A 15,767-nucleotide genomic window follows, 5' to 3' on the forward strand; every position below is an offset into this window, starting at 1 on the left:
GTTACTCAAGTGTGTGTGACACATAAGAATTCTAGATTAGAATTAGACAAGAGTTCAAATCCTGGTTTATTGTGTGACTTTTGGCAGTTAATTATACCCTTTGTGTCTTGATTTCCTCATCTGTTTAATGGGATGATAACTGTTTTCATAAAATGCTGTGAAGATTCATTGAGTCATCCATGTGAAGAGGTTAACACAGTGCCTGATTCAGAGTGAGTGCTCTACAGTTGTTAGATTTTGACACGAGATAATTTTATTTTTTATAAGAAGAGTCCAGAAATATTCCAGCTTGGGAGACCTGGAGTCAGGTAAATGCCTTTGCGTTTTTGAGAGCTCTGGGTTCAATTGTGGCTTAGCCTCTTGACCAGTCTTGTAACTGGTCGTATGCTCAGTTTCTAACAACTTTCCAGGGTTATGGTGAAAGCTAAGTAGTAGTAAATGCTGTGTTTAGGGAATGACGTCATATGCCAGACGCTGTGCTTAAGCATCTGTGTGCATTATCTTTATTTCTGCTAAAAGCTTAGCAGAGTGAATAGTAGTGTGTATTCCTACAGAGAAGGGAACCGAGAGGGAGGGGATAGAACTTGCCCTAGGCCATACAGCTTCTAAGCAGCAAAGTCTGGACACAGCGTCTCCCTGTTTCCGCAGCTCCCGCCCCCTTCCTGAGATCCTATTGCAATGGGAGGATGACTCATCCAGCAAATTTCTTCCGTGGCATGCGGCTAGGAGGAGCCACATTAGGAATAAAAGCTGTGATGGGGAAAAGGGGAGGGGTCATTTGCAATACTGGAGGAAAATTATGGTAGGTCTTTCACTGTGCCTAGTGGGGACTCAGAGGCCTGGGGAATAGGGTGTAGAAGGAGGACACAGGGTATCCTGGAGATAAACAGCTGACTTCCCACATTGACCTGGGGCCACCCCTGAATGCTCGTATACATTTACAAAAAAATGTTATTTCATTAATTTAGGATTGATTTTGATATTCTTAAAACAGTGAGTTTTCTGGAAATTAAAGGAAAACAGGGTACCTTGAAAGACTTGCTGAGGGACAGGATTTCCTGCATTTATCTCCCAGTTCTGCCGTTTACTTGATACATAGTTTTAAGCAAGTTATAATTCATCTCTAGATCTAGTTTCCCCATTTCTGCTGGTTTAGAAATATGTAAAATGACTATTACATAACTCGTTTTCAAGCTTGGTTAAGTATATAGAGGGTATGCAAGAAAGGAGAAGTATATATCCTGTGTTACACACACACACACACACACACAATGTTGTGCGTCCTTCTTTGCAGACTGGCTCAGCACAGTGTTGAATGAATGTCTGCTAACTGCCAGATAGATTTTTCAGCTTGGATGATCCAAACAGGAGTAAGGCGATGTCTTGGCTTAATTGTGATTTTCAGTTTGGTGGGCATGGTGAAGGCTATAGAAATAAAAGGGAAACTTCACATGAAACATGTAACGACCTTGGATATTTCTTCCTGGGCCACAATAGTAACAATAGTGTATAGCATACTTCAGTAATCATGAAGTAATTTTCTTATTGAAGAAATGATCAACAGTCTGAATGGAGAAAACGCTGTATGTTCTTTGTCCCTTCTCTGCGTTAACTCTGGTTCACCAACGTGTGAAGACCAGGTGTTAAGGGGGCGGGCACATGGCTCTTTCAGTAACTCTTAGGGTTCCGTATGGCAAGTCTCCTCCCTGACCTTGCCTAACCTCCTAGCCTTCCCCGAGGTGTGGCTAGAATAAGATTCTACTACATATACACACAACATGTGTGTTGAGAAAAGCAGAGTTCTCTTTACTATAAAGAAAATGATCAGCACTGCTGAATACGAGCTTCATATTGTCAATTCCCTCCAGACATTTCCAGTGGGTTGTCCAATAGTCAACTCAAAAAACATTTCCCAACACTGTTTTTAAACCTGATTCTTCTGTGTTCCTTGAGGTGACTCATGGCGTTGGTGTCTACTGGTCACTCAGACTCAAAATCCTGAGGTTTCCTAACTCCTTCCTCTCGCTGAATCCCCACATCTAATTGATGCCAGAGTTGTGTGGACTTTCTCTTCTAATGTTCTGGTGTCCCCGCTTTCCTCACCTGATTTACTGCCATTGACCGGGTTTATGACCTCGTCAGCCCTCACCTGAAGACTGCAGCAGCTCCTGGCTAGCCTCTCCGTCTCTATCCATTCGTCACCTTGCCATTAACAATTACCATTTCAAAAGCAAACCCAGTACAGCACTCTTCCTTCCAAACTGCCAAGTCTGGCCTATAGGCATCTTCCTAACTCGGTCCCGAATAACCTTTTTGGTGTCATTTCCTACACTTCCCCCTGAACTGTTCTGAGCCACGATGGATTTTTTTTTCTGTTCCCTAAATGAGTGCTTTATTGCTTCTGCTGCCTGGAATTTTTTTTCTTCTACTTTCTCTACAGGAAAACTCCTACTTATCCTTTAGAAACCAAATCAAAGCAGTACTTTCTTCCTGAAACTTCCTCAACTCCTCCTGGTCCAATCTGCCTGCTCCATAACACACCATGAATTCACATGAGTTTGTCATTATCTGATTCCGAATCATGCTCCTCTTCTCCTTCCACTGAGTGTATTGCTGTGAACTCCTCTTAGGGAGACCCTCAATCTCCTTGCATAACTTTGACGTTGTGGCACACAGCTCTGTACTTGGTGTCTGGTCAGTGTTTGCTGGTAGGGTAGATAAAATCATGCACAGCAGCTTATAATTGAACCTTTGTCAGCAAACCCCAATATTGGCACAGTACATGAATAGATTGTTTGTCCCAGAACATGAATTTAGGGGGCTAAGTCAATCTAGAATATAGGCCATCCTAAATTTTCTGATATAGATTGACCTATTTTTATTTTTTTAAGATTTTATTTGACAGAAAGAGACACAGCGAGAAAGGAACACAAACAAGGGAAGTGGGAGAGGGAGAAGCAGACTTCCTGCTGAGCAGGGAGCCCGATGCGGGGCTTGATCCCAGGATCCCGGGATCATGACCCGAGCCAAAGGCAGATGCTTAATGACCGAGCCACTCGGTGCCCCTAGATTGACTTGGATTTAACAGCTACATTTAATAGCAAGGGCAGGTGGTGAGTGGAGCTGGGTATCTTGGAAACAGACCATATATAGCCTACTGCTCAAGGGCTAAGAGGGCTGGCAGGTGGTAAATGACCCCTGAGAGCAATGTTGGGAAAACTCCACGTCAACAGTGATTTTCTCCAGGGTTGGGAGATTAAGGGTCATTTGATTTTCCTTGTGCTGTTAGTATTTACTAAGGTTTTGACAGTGAACATGTGTGACTTGTTAATAAGAGGATGGTGCTCTGTCAATTTCTCCCACGCACTAGCTGGCACAGACCCCAGGAGCAGGGCAGGGACCCTGTCTAACCAGACCTCTTAGTGCTGTGCAGTACGTTCTTTCCTGGTTGGCCCTGCTCACCTTTCCATCCTGCCTCATGCACCCTGGGCTTCAGCCACACTGGTCTTTTTTTTTTTTTTTTTTTTACTTATTTATTTAATGTAGCCAACACTTACAGATATCATATTATAGGCCACACACAATTCCAAGCATTTGGCAAATACTAACTCATTTAATTCTCATAGCTGTTATTATTCCCGTCTTACATATGAGGCAACCTCGGTCATCCTGGATTATGTTTTTCTTCATATGTGCTGTTTACTCCCTCCCTGTCATGTGCCGTTCAGTCCCTCCCAGTCACATGCCGGAATTTCTCTTCCAGAATTGGTATTTAAGGTTCGGTTCCTCTGTGTCCATATGGCCATCTTTTTCCTTATATACAGTACTTACAACACTGTATCCTAAATACTGTCCATCTTGGGCAAGTTAATTAATTTTAGTTTCTTCCCTCTGTACCCTTTTGGTCGTGTTGACTTCACCGAGTTTGAGAGGCTTGAATGGCCCAGTAGTTGTGAGCTAAATGCTCAGGGAGTGAGCTTCCCTGATCTTGACCGCATGTTCCTTGACACAGGACAGGTGTTGTCTGTGGGACACTGAAGGGGAGGGAGAGTAGGAAAACCCAGGAGGACCCAGACTCAAGGCCATTCAGGGAGAAGAGAGTGGTGGCACTTTCAAATGTGTCATCAGGGTGTGAGCAGATGACAATTGAGGAAAGACTGGTGGGTGGGGGTCACTGGTGACGTTTTGAGATGGGCTTAGCAGGCGGTGGTGAGGAGGAAGTAGACAGCAAGTAGTTAAGGAGGAGTGGGTGGGAAGGAATGGAAGGCTGAGGATGTAAGCATCTTCTCTGCCAGGAAGGGAAGAGGAAAGCGAGGGCAATAGTAGGGCCAGAAGAAGGGTTCTTGGTCTGGATGGGAGAGGCCCGTATGTGTCTACAGGTAGAAGGAAGTTTCTCAGAAAAGCACGGCTGGGGAGAATGTTGTTCTGTCTACTCTGGCTGAAGTTCAGTCCATGCTCAGAATACCCGTTGCCCCCCAACTTGGGGACTTAGCTCCATTAGAGCTATTACTTGTTTTCAGCTGGGGTATACCAGGGTCCACTAGGCTTTGGGGTCAGTTGGGGTCCTTGTTGAATATTTAACCTGTCTGAGCTGCAGTTTCCTTAACTTCTCCAAGAGACAGGATGAAAGAGAAGAAAAAAAGAGATAAATCTTAGAATGCTTTTGATCTTCAGAGGGAAGAAGTTGAAGGATGTGCTCGTGGGATGGCTGCTCTCTTCGTAAAACAGTGAGGGAGCTTGCCTGCTGGGACAAAGGGAATGGGAAGGGTTTGTAGTTCTGATAAAAGACTGACGTTCTCCATGGAAGCCACCAGGTTCTCTCCATGAGTCACAGACAAAGGAGATGAGGAGAAGCATAGGGGAAGCATAGGGAAGAAAATTAGGATCATCGTTGACTTTCTGCAACCAGGTATGCAGGAATAGGGAAGGTGTGGATAGCACTGGGCACTGACAAAATCGTCAAAGGCGATATGGGATTTGTGCAGGGGTTGGGGGAGAGAGGGAAGAGAGAGAAAGAGGATACGATGGTGATATGACCTCCAGGATAGTCCAGTCAGCTGTCAGATGGGAGCTAGTGACCTGGGAGAGTGGGCAGGTCTGAAGTTCTTACGGTGACAGTGAAAATGCAGAGCAGGTTCTTGGGAGCAGGATGGGGGCCCCAAAGGTTGTGACCAGAGGACAATTTTAGATTATTCAATGAGGGAATTTTGAATGACTGATGATAGGGGGTGGCTGGGTCACCCCAAACATTACAGCATTCTTCATTTCTCTACTTTCCCTTCTAGTCTTTGTCATATGAATATCTACTGTCTTCTTCCCAAAGGTAACTTTCATCTTTATACAGTTTTTCATGTGGAATATATCAGTTAGCATTATTCAGTAAACACTTTTTATTTCTACGTTGTATTTGTGATGGTTTGTAATGGGTGTTTTCTATCAACTTACCTTTGCGCGTGCTACTTTGTATTCTTGTGGATTGTTCCCTTGGATGAATTCTCAAGTGTGAGATTACTATGCTTAAGGGTGGAGGGAGGTCTTGATATGTCCTTAGTTAATTGCTGCTGGCAGAACTGCAATGAGCAGAGAGAGCAATCGAGAGGTAGAGTAGAATATCCAACAATAGAATCTAAATGGAAGTTTTATGTGAATATCTCAAGTCTGCCTCACATCCTCCTGAGTAGAAAAAGTAACAGGCTAGAGTTTGTATCTGTGATCAAGTACCTGGAGGTTGTTTGTTTGTTTTTTTAAGATTTATTATTATTTTTATTTATTTGAGAGGAAGAGAGAGAGAGAGAGAGAGAGAGAGAGAGAGTGCAAAGGGGGAGGGGCAGAGGAAGAGGGAAAGCATCTCAAGCAGATTCCATGCTAAGCTTGGAGCCCCATGTGGGGCTTGATCTCACAATCCTGAGATCATGGCCTGAGCTGACACCGAGAGTAAGATGTGTAACAGACTGAGCCATTCAGGGGACCCTCAAGTGCCTGGAGTTTTACTTGCTTTGGTCTTTGATGCTCTTTTGTCAGGGGTTGGGAATGAGTGCTGTCATCAAGGTGTTGAAGAAATTGAAAAGATATATGTCTAAAAGGGGATGGGGGCAATAAAAGGGAGTCCATTTCTGTGTTCTAGAGTGTTTTGGGGACAAGGATAGGAAAATTTAGAAACAAATAGAAATTGTTATTTTCACATAATGCTATTTTTTATTACAATTCTCATGATGTTAGTATTTTGAACAGTTTTGACAATAAATGGAGACATGATTTAGGAAATTATTAAGAAAAGTAATATTTTGAATCAGTGATTTCATTAACAAATATTTCTTTTAACTACATTTTTTCTTGTTATGATTTTAATGGTTCTCCCTTTGTTTTTCTTTGAACAGAAAAAATACAGAAAGGGATTTATTGATGTTGCAAAAATCAAGTGTGTGGAAATAGTGAAGAATGATGAGGGTGTTATTCCCTGCCAAAATAAATATCCATTTCAGGTAAGCTGGCATGATTTTTTGCCACAGAATAATTCTGGGGTTTTAGTCATGCTTACTATTTGACATTACAGTTTCCTGCCGTTGCTTTCGTGGTTGATAAAAAAAAATTTTTTTTTCACTTTAGTGAGGTGCAATTGACACATAGGAATTGTGTATATTTAGGGGGTACCACGTGATGTTTTGGTATATGCATGCATTGTGAAATGATCACAGTTGAGCTGATTAACAGATCCATCACTTCATATAACTTTCTTTCTTTTTCCCCTTCTCATCTCTTTTCTTTCCCCCCTCTCTTCCTTCCTTCCTTTGAGCACTTAAGACCTACCCTCTTAGCAAATTTCAAGTATACAGTACTGTTAAGTGTAGTCACCAGGCTCTACATTAGATTTCCAGAACTCATTATGTTGCTTCACTGAAACTTTGTATCCTCTGACCAACATCCCCCCATTTACCCCTCTTCCCTGTCGCTGGCAATCACCACTCTCTCTACCCTCTGCTTCTATGAATTTGACTATTTTAGATTCCACAGGGAGTGAGATCATGCAGTATTTGTCTTTCTGTGTCAGAAGGGAGGTTTCTAGCCTTGTTTCTCTTTTTAGCCAATCAGGGTGTTTCTGCCTTGTGCCTGTGATCAAAGGTGAAAGGACAGACCACAGAATTCTTGGGTTAGTTTCCCAGGCAGAGTTTATTACTAATATTAAGAACACTAAAAGTACTAAGAATAAGACTTTAGTTGCTCACCAGGAATTACCTCTAAAGAGGCATTGTGGTTCACAATTTGGGCTCTGAAGTCAGGATCCTGGTTTTCTGGATCATCAGCCAGATGAAATGGGCAGGTTACTACCACAATGTTAGGGGGTATCATACACAGTGTGTTCTGTATGAATGGTGCCTTCTGGTGTTACACAGGAGTGGAAGGTCTGGGGATAAGCCTTAGTCTCCTCCTCTGTAATATGTAAATATGATGCCTTAGTAGTAGGATTAACTGAGTTAAATATCTGTAAAGCACAGATAGATACAGAGTTGGGATAGTGTTTAATAAAGTTAGCCTCTGTCATTATTTACGGTGGCGAAAGGAAGGTAGAGTGGTAACATTGACAGGGTAGTCCATTCATGTAAAATATGATTAGAAAAATGCTAGATTAGAATAACTCTTGCTACACCAAATTTACTTAAGAATCTTCAATCAGTTAGATTGTGAGAAATAACATTTAGTGAAGCATCTTGTTCTCTCTCTCTATTTTTTCTTCTATTAAAACACAGTCCCTTTGCCAAATGTGTATCCTACTTGATGTAGACATGAAGAAATAGATATGGTTTTGTAGGTTCTTTGGATCCAAAGTAATTGACTTTTATTCGATCATTTCAGAATCATTTATTGATGCCTGTGGTATCAAGGGCTCTGTGCTAGTCAGAAATGCTGTGTCTAAGTATTTCTCATCTATTCTGTCTTTTATTTTAGGTTGTTCATGATGCTAACACACTTTACATTTTTGCACCTAGTGCACAAAGCAGGGACCGATGGGTGAAGAAGTTAAAAGAAGGTAAAACTCATAATGAAATATTAACTATACATAATTTTAGGATATAGCATTGTTATCACTGGAAGAGAAATTCGGCTAATGTATCTTGCATTTAGAATCTTTTAATCTATAATAAGTGTTTTTCTGAGGACAGTCAGCTACTGGGATACATGATGAAGACAACTTTCTTTTTTTAACCTGATTCCTTCCAGTGGTATACACATAGTTTCTAAAGAATGCATGCTTTCAGGCACCTGGGTGGCTCAGTGGGTTAAAGCCTCTGCCTTTGGCTCAGGTCATGAGGGTCCTGGGATCGAGCCCCGCATCGGGCTCCTTGCTCAGCGGGGAGCCTGCTTCCTCCTCTCTCTCTGCCTGCCTCTCTGCGTACTTGAGATCTCTGTCTGTCAAATAAATAAATAGAATCTTTAAAAAAAAAAAAATGTATGCTTTCAAAAAAAAAAAGTCATTAATGACTAATACATTTAATGATGAGAAAGCCCTGGGCTTTTTTTTGATAACAGGATTTTATTTTCTAAGACATGGTCCATGTAGTCAATGTTTGGTGTGGATTGACAACTTGTGCGTAAAGTGTTTCCATGAGTGATTTGTACTGCTGGGTTCTCATCCCTCTCCTGCAGAACAGAATGGCGTGAGCTGACTTGTGTGCTTATCCATCATGGTACAGCAGAGGCCGCAACGCCGCTTCTGCTAACAAGGGTGCTTTATCAAAATAAGAAGGTGAAAGAGAACCATACAGATTTTCTGAATGTGGGGCTGTATGAGGTTATGAAAGTGTTTTTATAATAAACATAGCATCTGAGAAATAATGATCGACAGTGTTACCTACAAAACATTCCTGTCATCCATTTTATCTCACTAGTCATTTAATGTGTCTCTGAATTACAGAAATAAAGAACAACAATAATATCATGATTAAATATCATCCTAAATTTTGGGCAGACGGAAGTTATCAGTGTTGCCGACAAACTGAAAAATTAGCACCTGGATGCGAAAAATATAACCTTTTTGAGAGTAGTAAGTATTTACTTTATTTTATAATATTATGTGCAGGATATACGTTCTATTGGTATAGTGTGAAAGTGACTTGGTTTTGATTTTGATGTTGGTTAACTATGACTTTTACACCTTCTCCCACTGTGTGAATGTAGGGCGGGTGTATTTTGTGTGAATAATTATGTTTATTTAGCAGTGGGGCCACCTCATGGAATCAAAAGGTCTATTTTCAAGAGCTTTTATCACAGTATGGAAGCCTGCTCAAAATGACTCTATTAAAAGCAGGGCTTAATGTGGCACCATCAACAGCTTGTTTCCTTTCAGCTTTACCGAGGTAGAGTTGGCAATTAAAACTGTAAGGTATTTTCAAGTGTGCAGTGTGATGATTTGGTATATGTATGTGTTGTGAAAGGATTCTTCCCATGGAGTTAAGACATCCATGACCTCACATGTTAACCTTCTGGTGTGTATGTGTGAGAATATCTCAGTTCTACTCTCAGTACATTTCAGTAACGTGGTATCAACAACCGTCACCACGTCAGACATTAGACCCTCAGACCGTATTCATCTTATACGTGAAAATCTGTGCCCTCTACCAACAGCTCTATCTCCTCCTCCTGACCCCCATCTCCTGGCAACCACTTTCTTTTTACTCTCTGTTACTATGAGTTTGAATTTTCTTTTTGTTGTAAATTACGCATGTAACTGATCCCCTGTGGTATTTGTCTTTTTTTTTTTTTTCTGTCTGGCTTATTTCCCTTAATACAATGCTGTCCGGATTCATCCATGTTGTTGCGCATGGCAGGATTTCCTTCTTCTTTTGTTTTTTTTGGGGATGAAATAAAGTTATTTTTATTTGGAATTTTAAAAATATCATAAATATTTTGCATTTTCCCCCCTGAATTTATTATGATTTCCTTCTTTTTAAAGGTGGGATAATATTCCATTTTATTTATATATATTATATATATACATAATATAATGTATATTGTATATTATAAATATTATAGAGTACATTATATATACTCACTATGTGTTCTTTATCCATTCATCTGTTGGTGGACATTTAGGTTGTTTTCATACCCTGGCTACTGTAATACTTCTATGAATGCAGAAGTGCAGATAATGTCTTCAAAGTACTGCTTTCCTACCCTTTGTGTAAATACCCGGAAGTGGGATTGCTGAGTCATGTGGTAGTTCTAGTTCCAATTTTATTTTTATTTTAGAAAATATTTTATGTATTTATTTGACAGAGAGAGATCACAAGTAGGCAGAGAAGCTGGGGGAAGCAGACTCCCTGCCGAGCAGAGAGCCTGATGCCGGACTCGATCCCAGAGCAGAGAGCCTGATGCCGGGCTCGATCCCAGGACCCTGAGATCATGACCTGAGCTGAAGGCAGAGGCTTTAACCCACTGAGCCACCCAGGCATCCCTCTATCTTAATGCCTTGAGGAACCTCCATACTGTATTCCATAGTGGTTGCATTCCCAGCAACAGTGCACGAGGCTTCCCTTTTCTCCACACCCTCCCAGGATTTGTTACCTCTTGTGTTTTTGATAATGGTCATTTTGACAGGTATGACATGATATCTCATTGTGGTTTTGATGTGCATTTCTCTAATGATGAATGATATTGAGCCCCTCTTCATGTACCCGTTGGTCATCTGAATGTCTTTTCAGAAACATGTCTGTTCAAGTCCTTTGCAACATTTTTAATGGAGTTTTTTGAGTTTTTTGGCTGTTGAGTTCTATGAGTTCCTTATATATTTTGGATATTAACCCCTTATCAGTTATGTGATTTGCAAGTATTTTCTCCTCTTCTGTGGGCTGCCTTTTCATTTTGTTGATGGTTTGTTTGCCCACAAGAAGCTTTTTAGTTTGTTCTAGTCTCACTTGTTTACCGAGAACAAGACAGGGCCCCGATCCTTCTGGCATTTATAGTCTGTTCCGGAAGGCAGAAAACAAACCAGCTTGGAAAGCACTTTAAACTGTTCCCTGCAACAGTGTTACAAGCAACATGCACCAGAGTGAGAGTCCCAGTGGATTTCTCGTCCATGCGCTCCTTTCTACTTCCTGTTAAAACTCTCAGTCATTGGTAGATGGTATTTTGACTATTTTTGTTGTTGTCATTTTCAGGTATAAAAAAAGCACTACCTCCAGCACCAGAAACAAAGAAGGTAGGTGGTCTTTACTTTGTGGAAACATTTATAGTTTCTTTTAAAAAAATTTAATCAAAAAATTTTTTTGTGTGTGTTCCACAATTCATTGTTCATGCACCACACCCAGTACTCCATGCAATACGTGCCCTCCTTAATACCCACCACCAGGCTCACCCCCCACCCCTCTCCCCTCCAAAACGCTCAGTTTGTTTCTCAGAGTCCACAGTCTCTCATGGCTTGTCTCCCTCTTTGATTTCCCCCAACTCATTTCTCCTAAGTTTGTATTTATTCACATGATTCTGCCCCACTTTTCATAGCAGAAGAAGGTATGCTGAGTATTTTTTTGTATCAAATAATATTAATTTAATTATATCAGATTGTCACTGGGGCCCTCTCCTCATCTGGCATTTTGCTTCTATTTTGACCTCAAGAATTGTAGAAAAGGTGTGGAACTTTTAAGGAATATTAAAGAATATTTCAGTCTTAAGACCACAGTATCATGACAAAAAAGTGACTTAATGATTTAATGATAAATCATTATTGATTTATCAATTAATGACTCAGTGATTTAATGACATGCCTTTGAAGCGTGGGGTATGGTTGGAAACACATGTATTTGGGACCCACATAATACCTGATCCAATGTGAATCTGGTACGAGTGACTTTGGGTGGATTACTTAAACCATTGTTTCTTGTAAAATGGAAATTAGATACTCTATTTCAGGGGATCAGTATTAAGAATAAGTGAGAAAAAGTGTGTCAGGTACTAAGTGCATGCCTTGCACATGGAAAACACAAAGAAGTGCTCTGATGGACAGGAGACTTAATAGAAGACTCCCTCCCTAGTGTGCCTTTTCCCCTTGCAGGACACTAGAACGTGGGTCCACCTTTAGTCTTCTGGTTTCTACTCACGTATTATCCATAGCTGTCCCTGGAAGGGTAGCCCTGACAAGGAGCAAAGGCTTTCTGATGTTTAAAGAGGGTTTTTGCTCATGTCCTATATTCTGAAACTCATGAGATGTCCAGTAGCACCAATGTCATTGAAGTCACGGGAGGGTTCCCCAGATTTTCCTAGGTAGACTTGAGGTTTCTGCTTTATTCTCTGTTGCTGTGTGAGTCATTTAGTGTTTCACTTCACATCCAGTTTCAAACAGAATGACTACATTTTCATGTGTTGTCTCCCTTTCTCAGCGAAGGCCTCCTCCACCAATTCCCCCTGAAGAAGAAGACAACAGTGAAGAAATCGTTGTAGCCATGTATGATTTCCAAGCAACAGAGGCGCATGATCTCAGATTAGAGAGAGGCCAAGAATATATTATATTAGAAAAGAATGATGTTCATTGGTGGAAAGCAAGAGATAAATACGGGTGAGTGTTCCCTCTGTGTGGGTGGGAATTAAGTGCCGAGTGAGATGAGGACCATCTGTAATGATCATGTAATGAGACTAGCGCAGTCAACAGTAAGTCAAGTACCCATCATTACTTTGCAGCAACACAATGTGTTCTTTGTAATGACTAAATAAATGTAAATGGATCAACTACTTCTTTCCAGAAATTGGAATGTATTACATTGGTCTCTTTCTCATTCATTGTATGTTTAATTAGATTATTTTGATCTTGGGAGAAAGACATTTTAGGTTTTTTTCCCATGAGGTAAGTAATCTTACATTTTTCTAAGAGAGAAAGAGAGAAAATGTGTGTGTGTTTGTGTGTGCACACATACATGCATGAGTATATATGTATAAAATGTGTATAAAATAAATATCTGCATATAAATGCAAGAATTTTTAAAATGGGGCACCTGGGTGGCTCAGTTTCTTAAGCATCTGAGTCTTGGTTTTGGCTCAAGTCATGATCTCAGGGTTATGGGATCAAGCCCCACGTCAGGATCTACACTCAGTATGGAATCTGAGATTCTCTGCCTCCCTCTCCCTCTGTTCCCCCCACCTACCCCCACTTAAGTGCACATGCTTTTTCTCAAATAAATAAATAAAATCTAAAAAAAAAAAGAAATAAATTTTAAAATGAGCATGATTTATACAAGATAATTTTGGATTTAAAGGAAGAGTCCTTTCAATTTTATTATTCAATAAGTGATGAGTAAATACAGATAAATGTAGGGGATGAGTATCTTTCAGGCTTCATTAAAGAAACTATATCCTGTGTTTACCTCTGAAATATAATCCTGTTTATATTCTGAGTTCCTGTGGATAAAAAGAGGAGGACTTTTTGTCCTGGGCAGAACATACTCTCCCTCCAAATCTGCTTTCTCACCTCCTTGTCCCATCTCCCCATTCCAATTCTCTATTCCTCACTTCACTTCTGGACTGATTTACCACCAGTCCTCCCCATTATTGTTGTTGTTGTTGTTTTAGAGTATTTAAAAGTTAATTCAAATCACTCTCTCATTTTATCCCTGAGTCTAACTCTTAAAGATGTTTTTAAACAACTGCTATGTCATTATCATACTTAATAATAATTTTTTAAAAATACCATCTGTAGACTTTCCGCTAACATTTTCAGGACTGGAGGAAGATTATAAATGAAAGCCTACATATCATTTGTCTAAATATTTTGAAACCCTAAGTCAAGCTGACAAACTGGTAAATAAACTAACATTTATCCTCCAGCTTAACAAAACGTACCTTTAAAATGACAAGGAAGCAAGGTTTGAGTTAGAATCCCATGCCAGAATATGACAGTGCATGGAGGGCTGGCTCTCTGGGGTCCTCTCCTTCCCTACTCCCTTCTACCCCAGCTCCATCCCACATGACCCATGTGGATTTCCCAGCCATACATCCAAGCTCTGTCCATATCGTTTGCAGAAGCCAGTCCACAACTTGGCCACCTGTTGGATTTGGGCCAGAAGGAGTTACCCGTAACCAACATAATTTGCTTTTCAGAATATAAGGTGGAAAGGTCTGTGGCTTCAGCAAGGGACAGAATTTTGGGTTCCTAGTTACCCAGATGGTGATCTAGAAGAGGCTGGGGGAACACAGACTTTAGCATGCTCTTGAAAGTGTGAGGTCATGGCAAGGGCCCCTCTCATCAAGGTCTAAGGATGGTATTGATTACATAATTGCATCCCCCCCGATTAGCTCTAAGATGTATTTATGCAGTTTAATTAAGACAAAAATCAGGTCCACATACTGCATTTTGGCTTGGCCATAGGTCTCTTGTTCTACAATAGGCCCCCTCCTCCTCCTCCCCCTCCCCCTCCCCTTCCCCCTCCACCCCCTCCTCCTCCTCCCCCTTCTCCTCTTCCTCCTTTCATTTTTGATTTATTGATGAAACCAAGTCATTTACCCTATGAAATGAGCCATAATCTAGACTGAGCTAATTGCTTTCCCATGGTATCATTTAATATGTCTCCGTGCCCTGTATTTCCTATAAATTGTAGTTTAGAGGCTTGATCACGTTAGAAGCTGATATCTGGTTGACTCACTTCTAATGACGTTAAGATCACTCAGTGGTCCAGGTGATGATCAAGTTCTTCATAAGGGTTCCACCTAATGATTTTGGCACTCATTAGTGATTACTGCTTAGCTCCAAGATTTCATTAGGGATTATAAAATGGTGATTGTCTAACTGTGTCATTCTGTCTGCATTTATTAATCCTCTAGAGAAGAACTGCCCCATCAACCAGTTCATTTAGTTCGTGCATCAAAGGCAAGAGAAATGTTTGATTTTTTTCCTTTTACTGATTTTCAGCATGATGGGTTGATGACTGAGCTTCCTCTAGTGATAACAATAGTAACCAATAATTGTTTGAAGAGTTACTATGGATGCATATTGCAACCATTTTGGCCATTATTCTTTTTGATTGAATTGACCCATTGTAGGACAGTGGTAGCTGGTTTGGGTTGGGACCTCTTTAATCTTTCTTAGCTTCCTTGCTTTTCCTTTTTGGGTAAAATAAGACAGTTCAGATTCATGTGGTATTTTTCCTGGCCAAATCTTCCATGCACCATTTTTCCAAGGAGTCTGCCTCCTTTTAGTGAGATAGTGTTTGGACAACAATTAGAGTGCTAGGATTCTAGAGCTATGCATATGTATGTGTGTGCGGGTAAATTTAATTTGAATTTGAACTATTAGTAGGAACTCATGTATTAGTAGGAACTCATAATACATGAGTTCCTACTAATAGTTCAAATTCAAATTTAAGATTATAAGGATTTTACTCAATTTTTAAAATTTTGTGCATGTTACATCTTTTATCTTACACCGAAAATCTTGATTCCTGCCAAGATTCTACCTATTAAGATTGCTTCCTTTTTTATTTTTAAAAAAATTTTAAGTTTTATTGAAGTATGATTGACAAATAAAAATTACATATATTTAAGGTGTACACCATGATGTTCTGATGTATGTATGCATTCTGAAATGATTTTCAAATCAGATGAAGAGAGCCCCTCATTTGACATAGTTTCATTTGTGAGCCTTTGAGATTTTCTCCAGCCATTTTCAAGTCTGACGGCTTCTTCAGCTATAATGAGTGTAAGAGTCATTCTGGGTAAAACTGAAGTTTCTTTGGCCTCACATAGGCCTTCTCATTCAGTTCTCTTGGGGGAATGACCCAAGAATTCACCTT

General features: G+C 40.4%; 1 protein-coding gene across 2 annotated transcripts in view; it reads left to right on the forward strand.

Moving 5' to 3' along the window:
* TEC (tec protein tyrosine kinase) overlaps window positions 1-15,767 on the forward strand; it is a 153,546-nt gene that overhangs the window by 111,056 nt on the left and 26,723 nt on the right. For both annotated transcript variants that reach the window (XM_045997703.1, XM_045997704.1), the window contains exons 3-7: window positions 6,378-6,482; window positions 7,945-8,026; window positions 8,912-9,040; window positions 11,154-11,194; window positions 12,369-12,544. In XM_045997703.1, coding sequence (XP_045853659.1) covers window positions 6,378-6,482; window positions 7,945-8,026; window positions 8,912-9,040; window positions 11,154-11,194; window positions 12,369-12,544 — 533 coding nt within the window. The remainder of the gene's footprint in view (window positions 1-6,377; window positions 6,483-7,944; window positions 8,027-8,911; window positions 9,041-11,153; window positions 11,195-12,368; window positions 12,545-15,767) is intronic.

Source organism: Meles meles, chromosome 2 (assembly GCF_922984935.1).
Source record: "Meles meles chromosome 2, mMelMel3.1 paternal haplotype, whole genome shotgun sequence".
Taxonomy (NCBI): Eukaryota; Metazoa; Chordata; class Mammalia; order Carnivora; family Mustelidae; genus Meles; species Meles meles.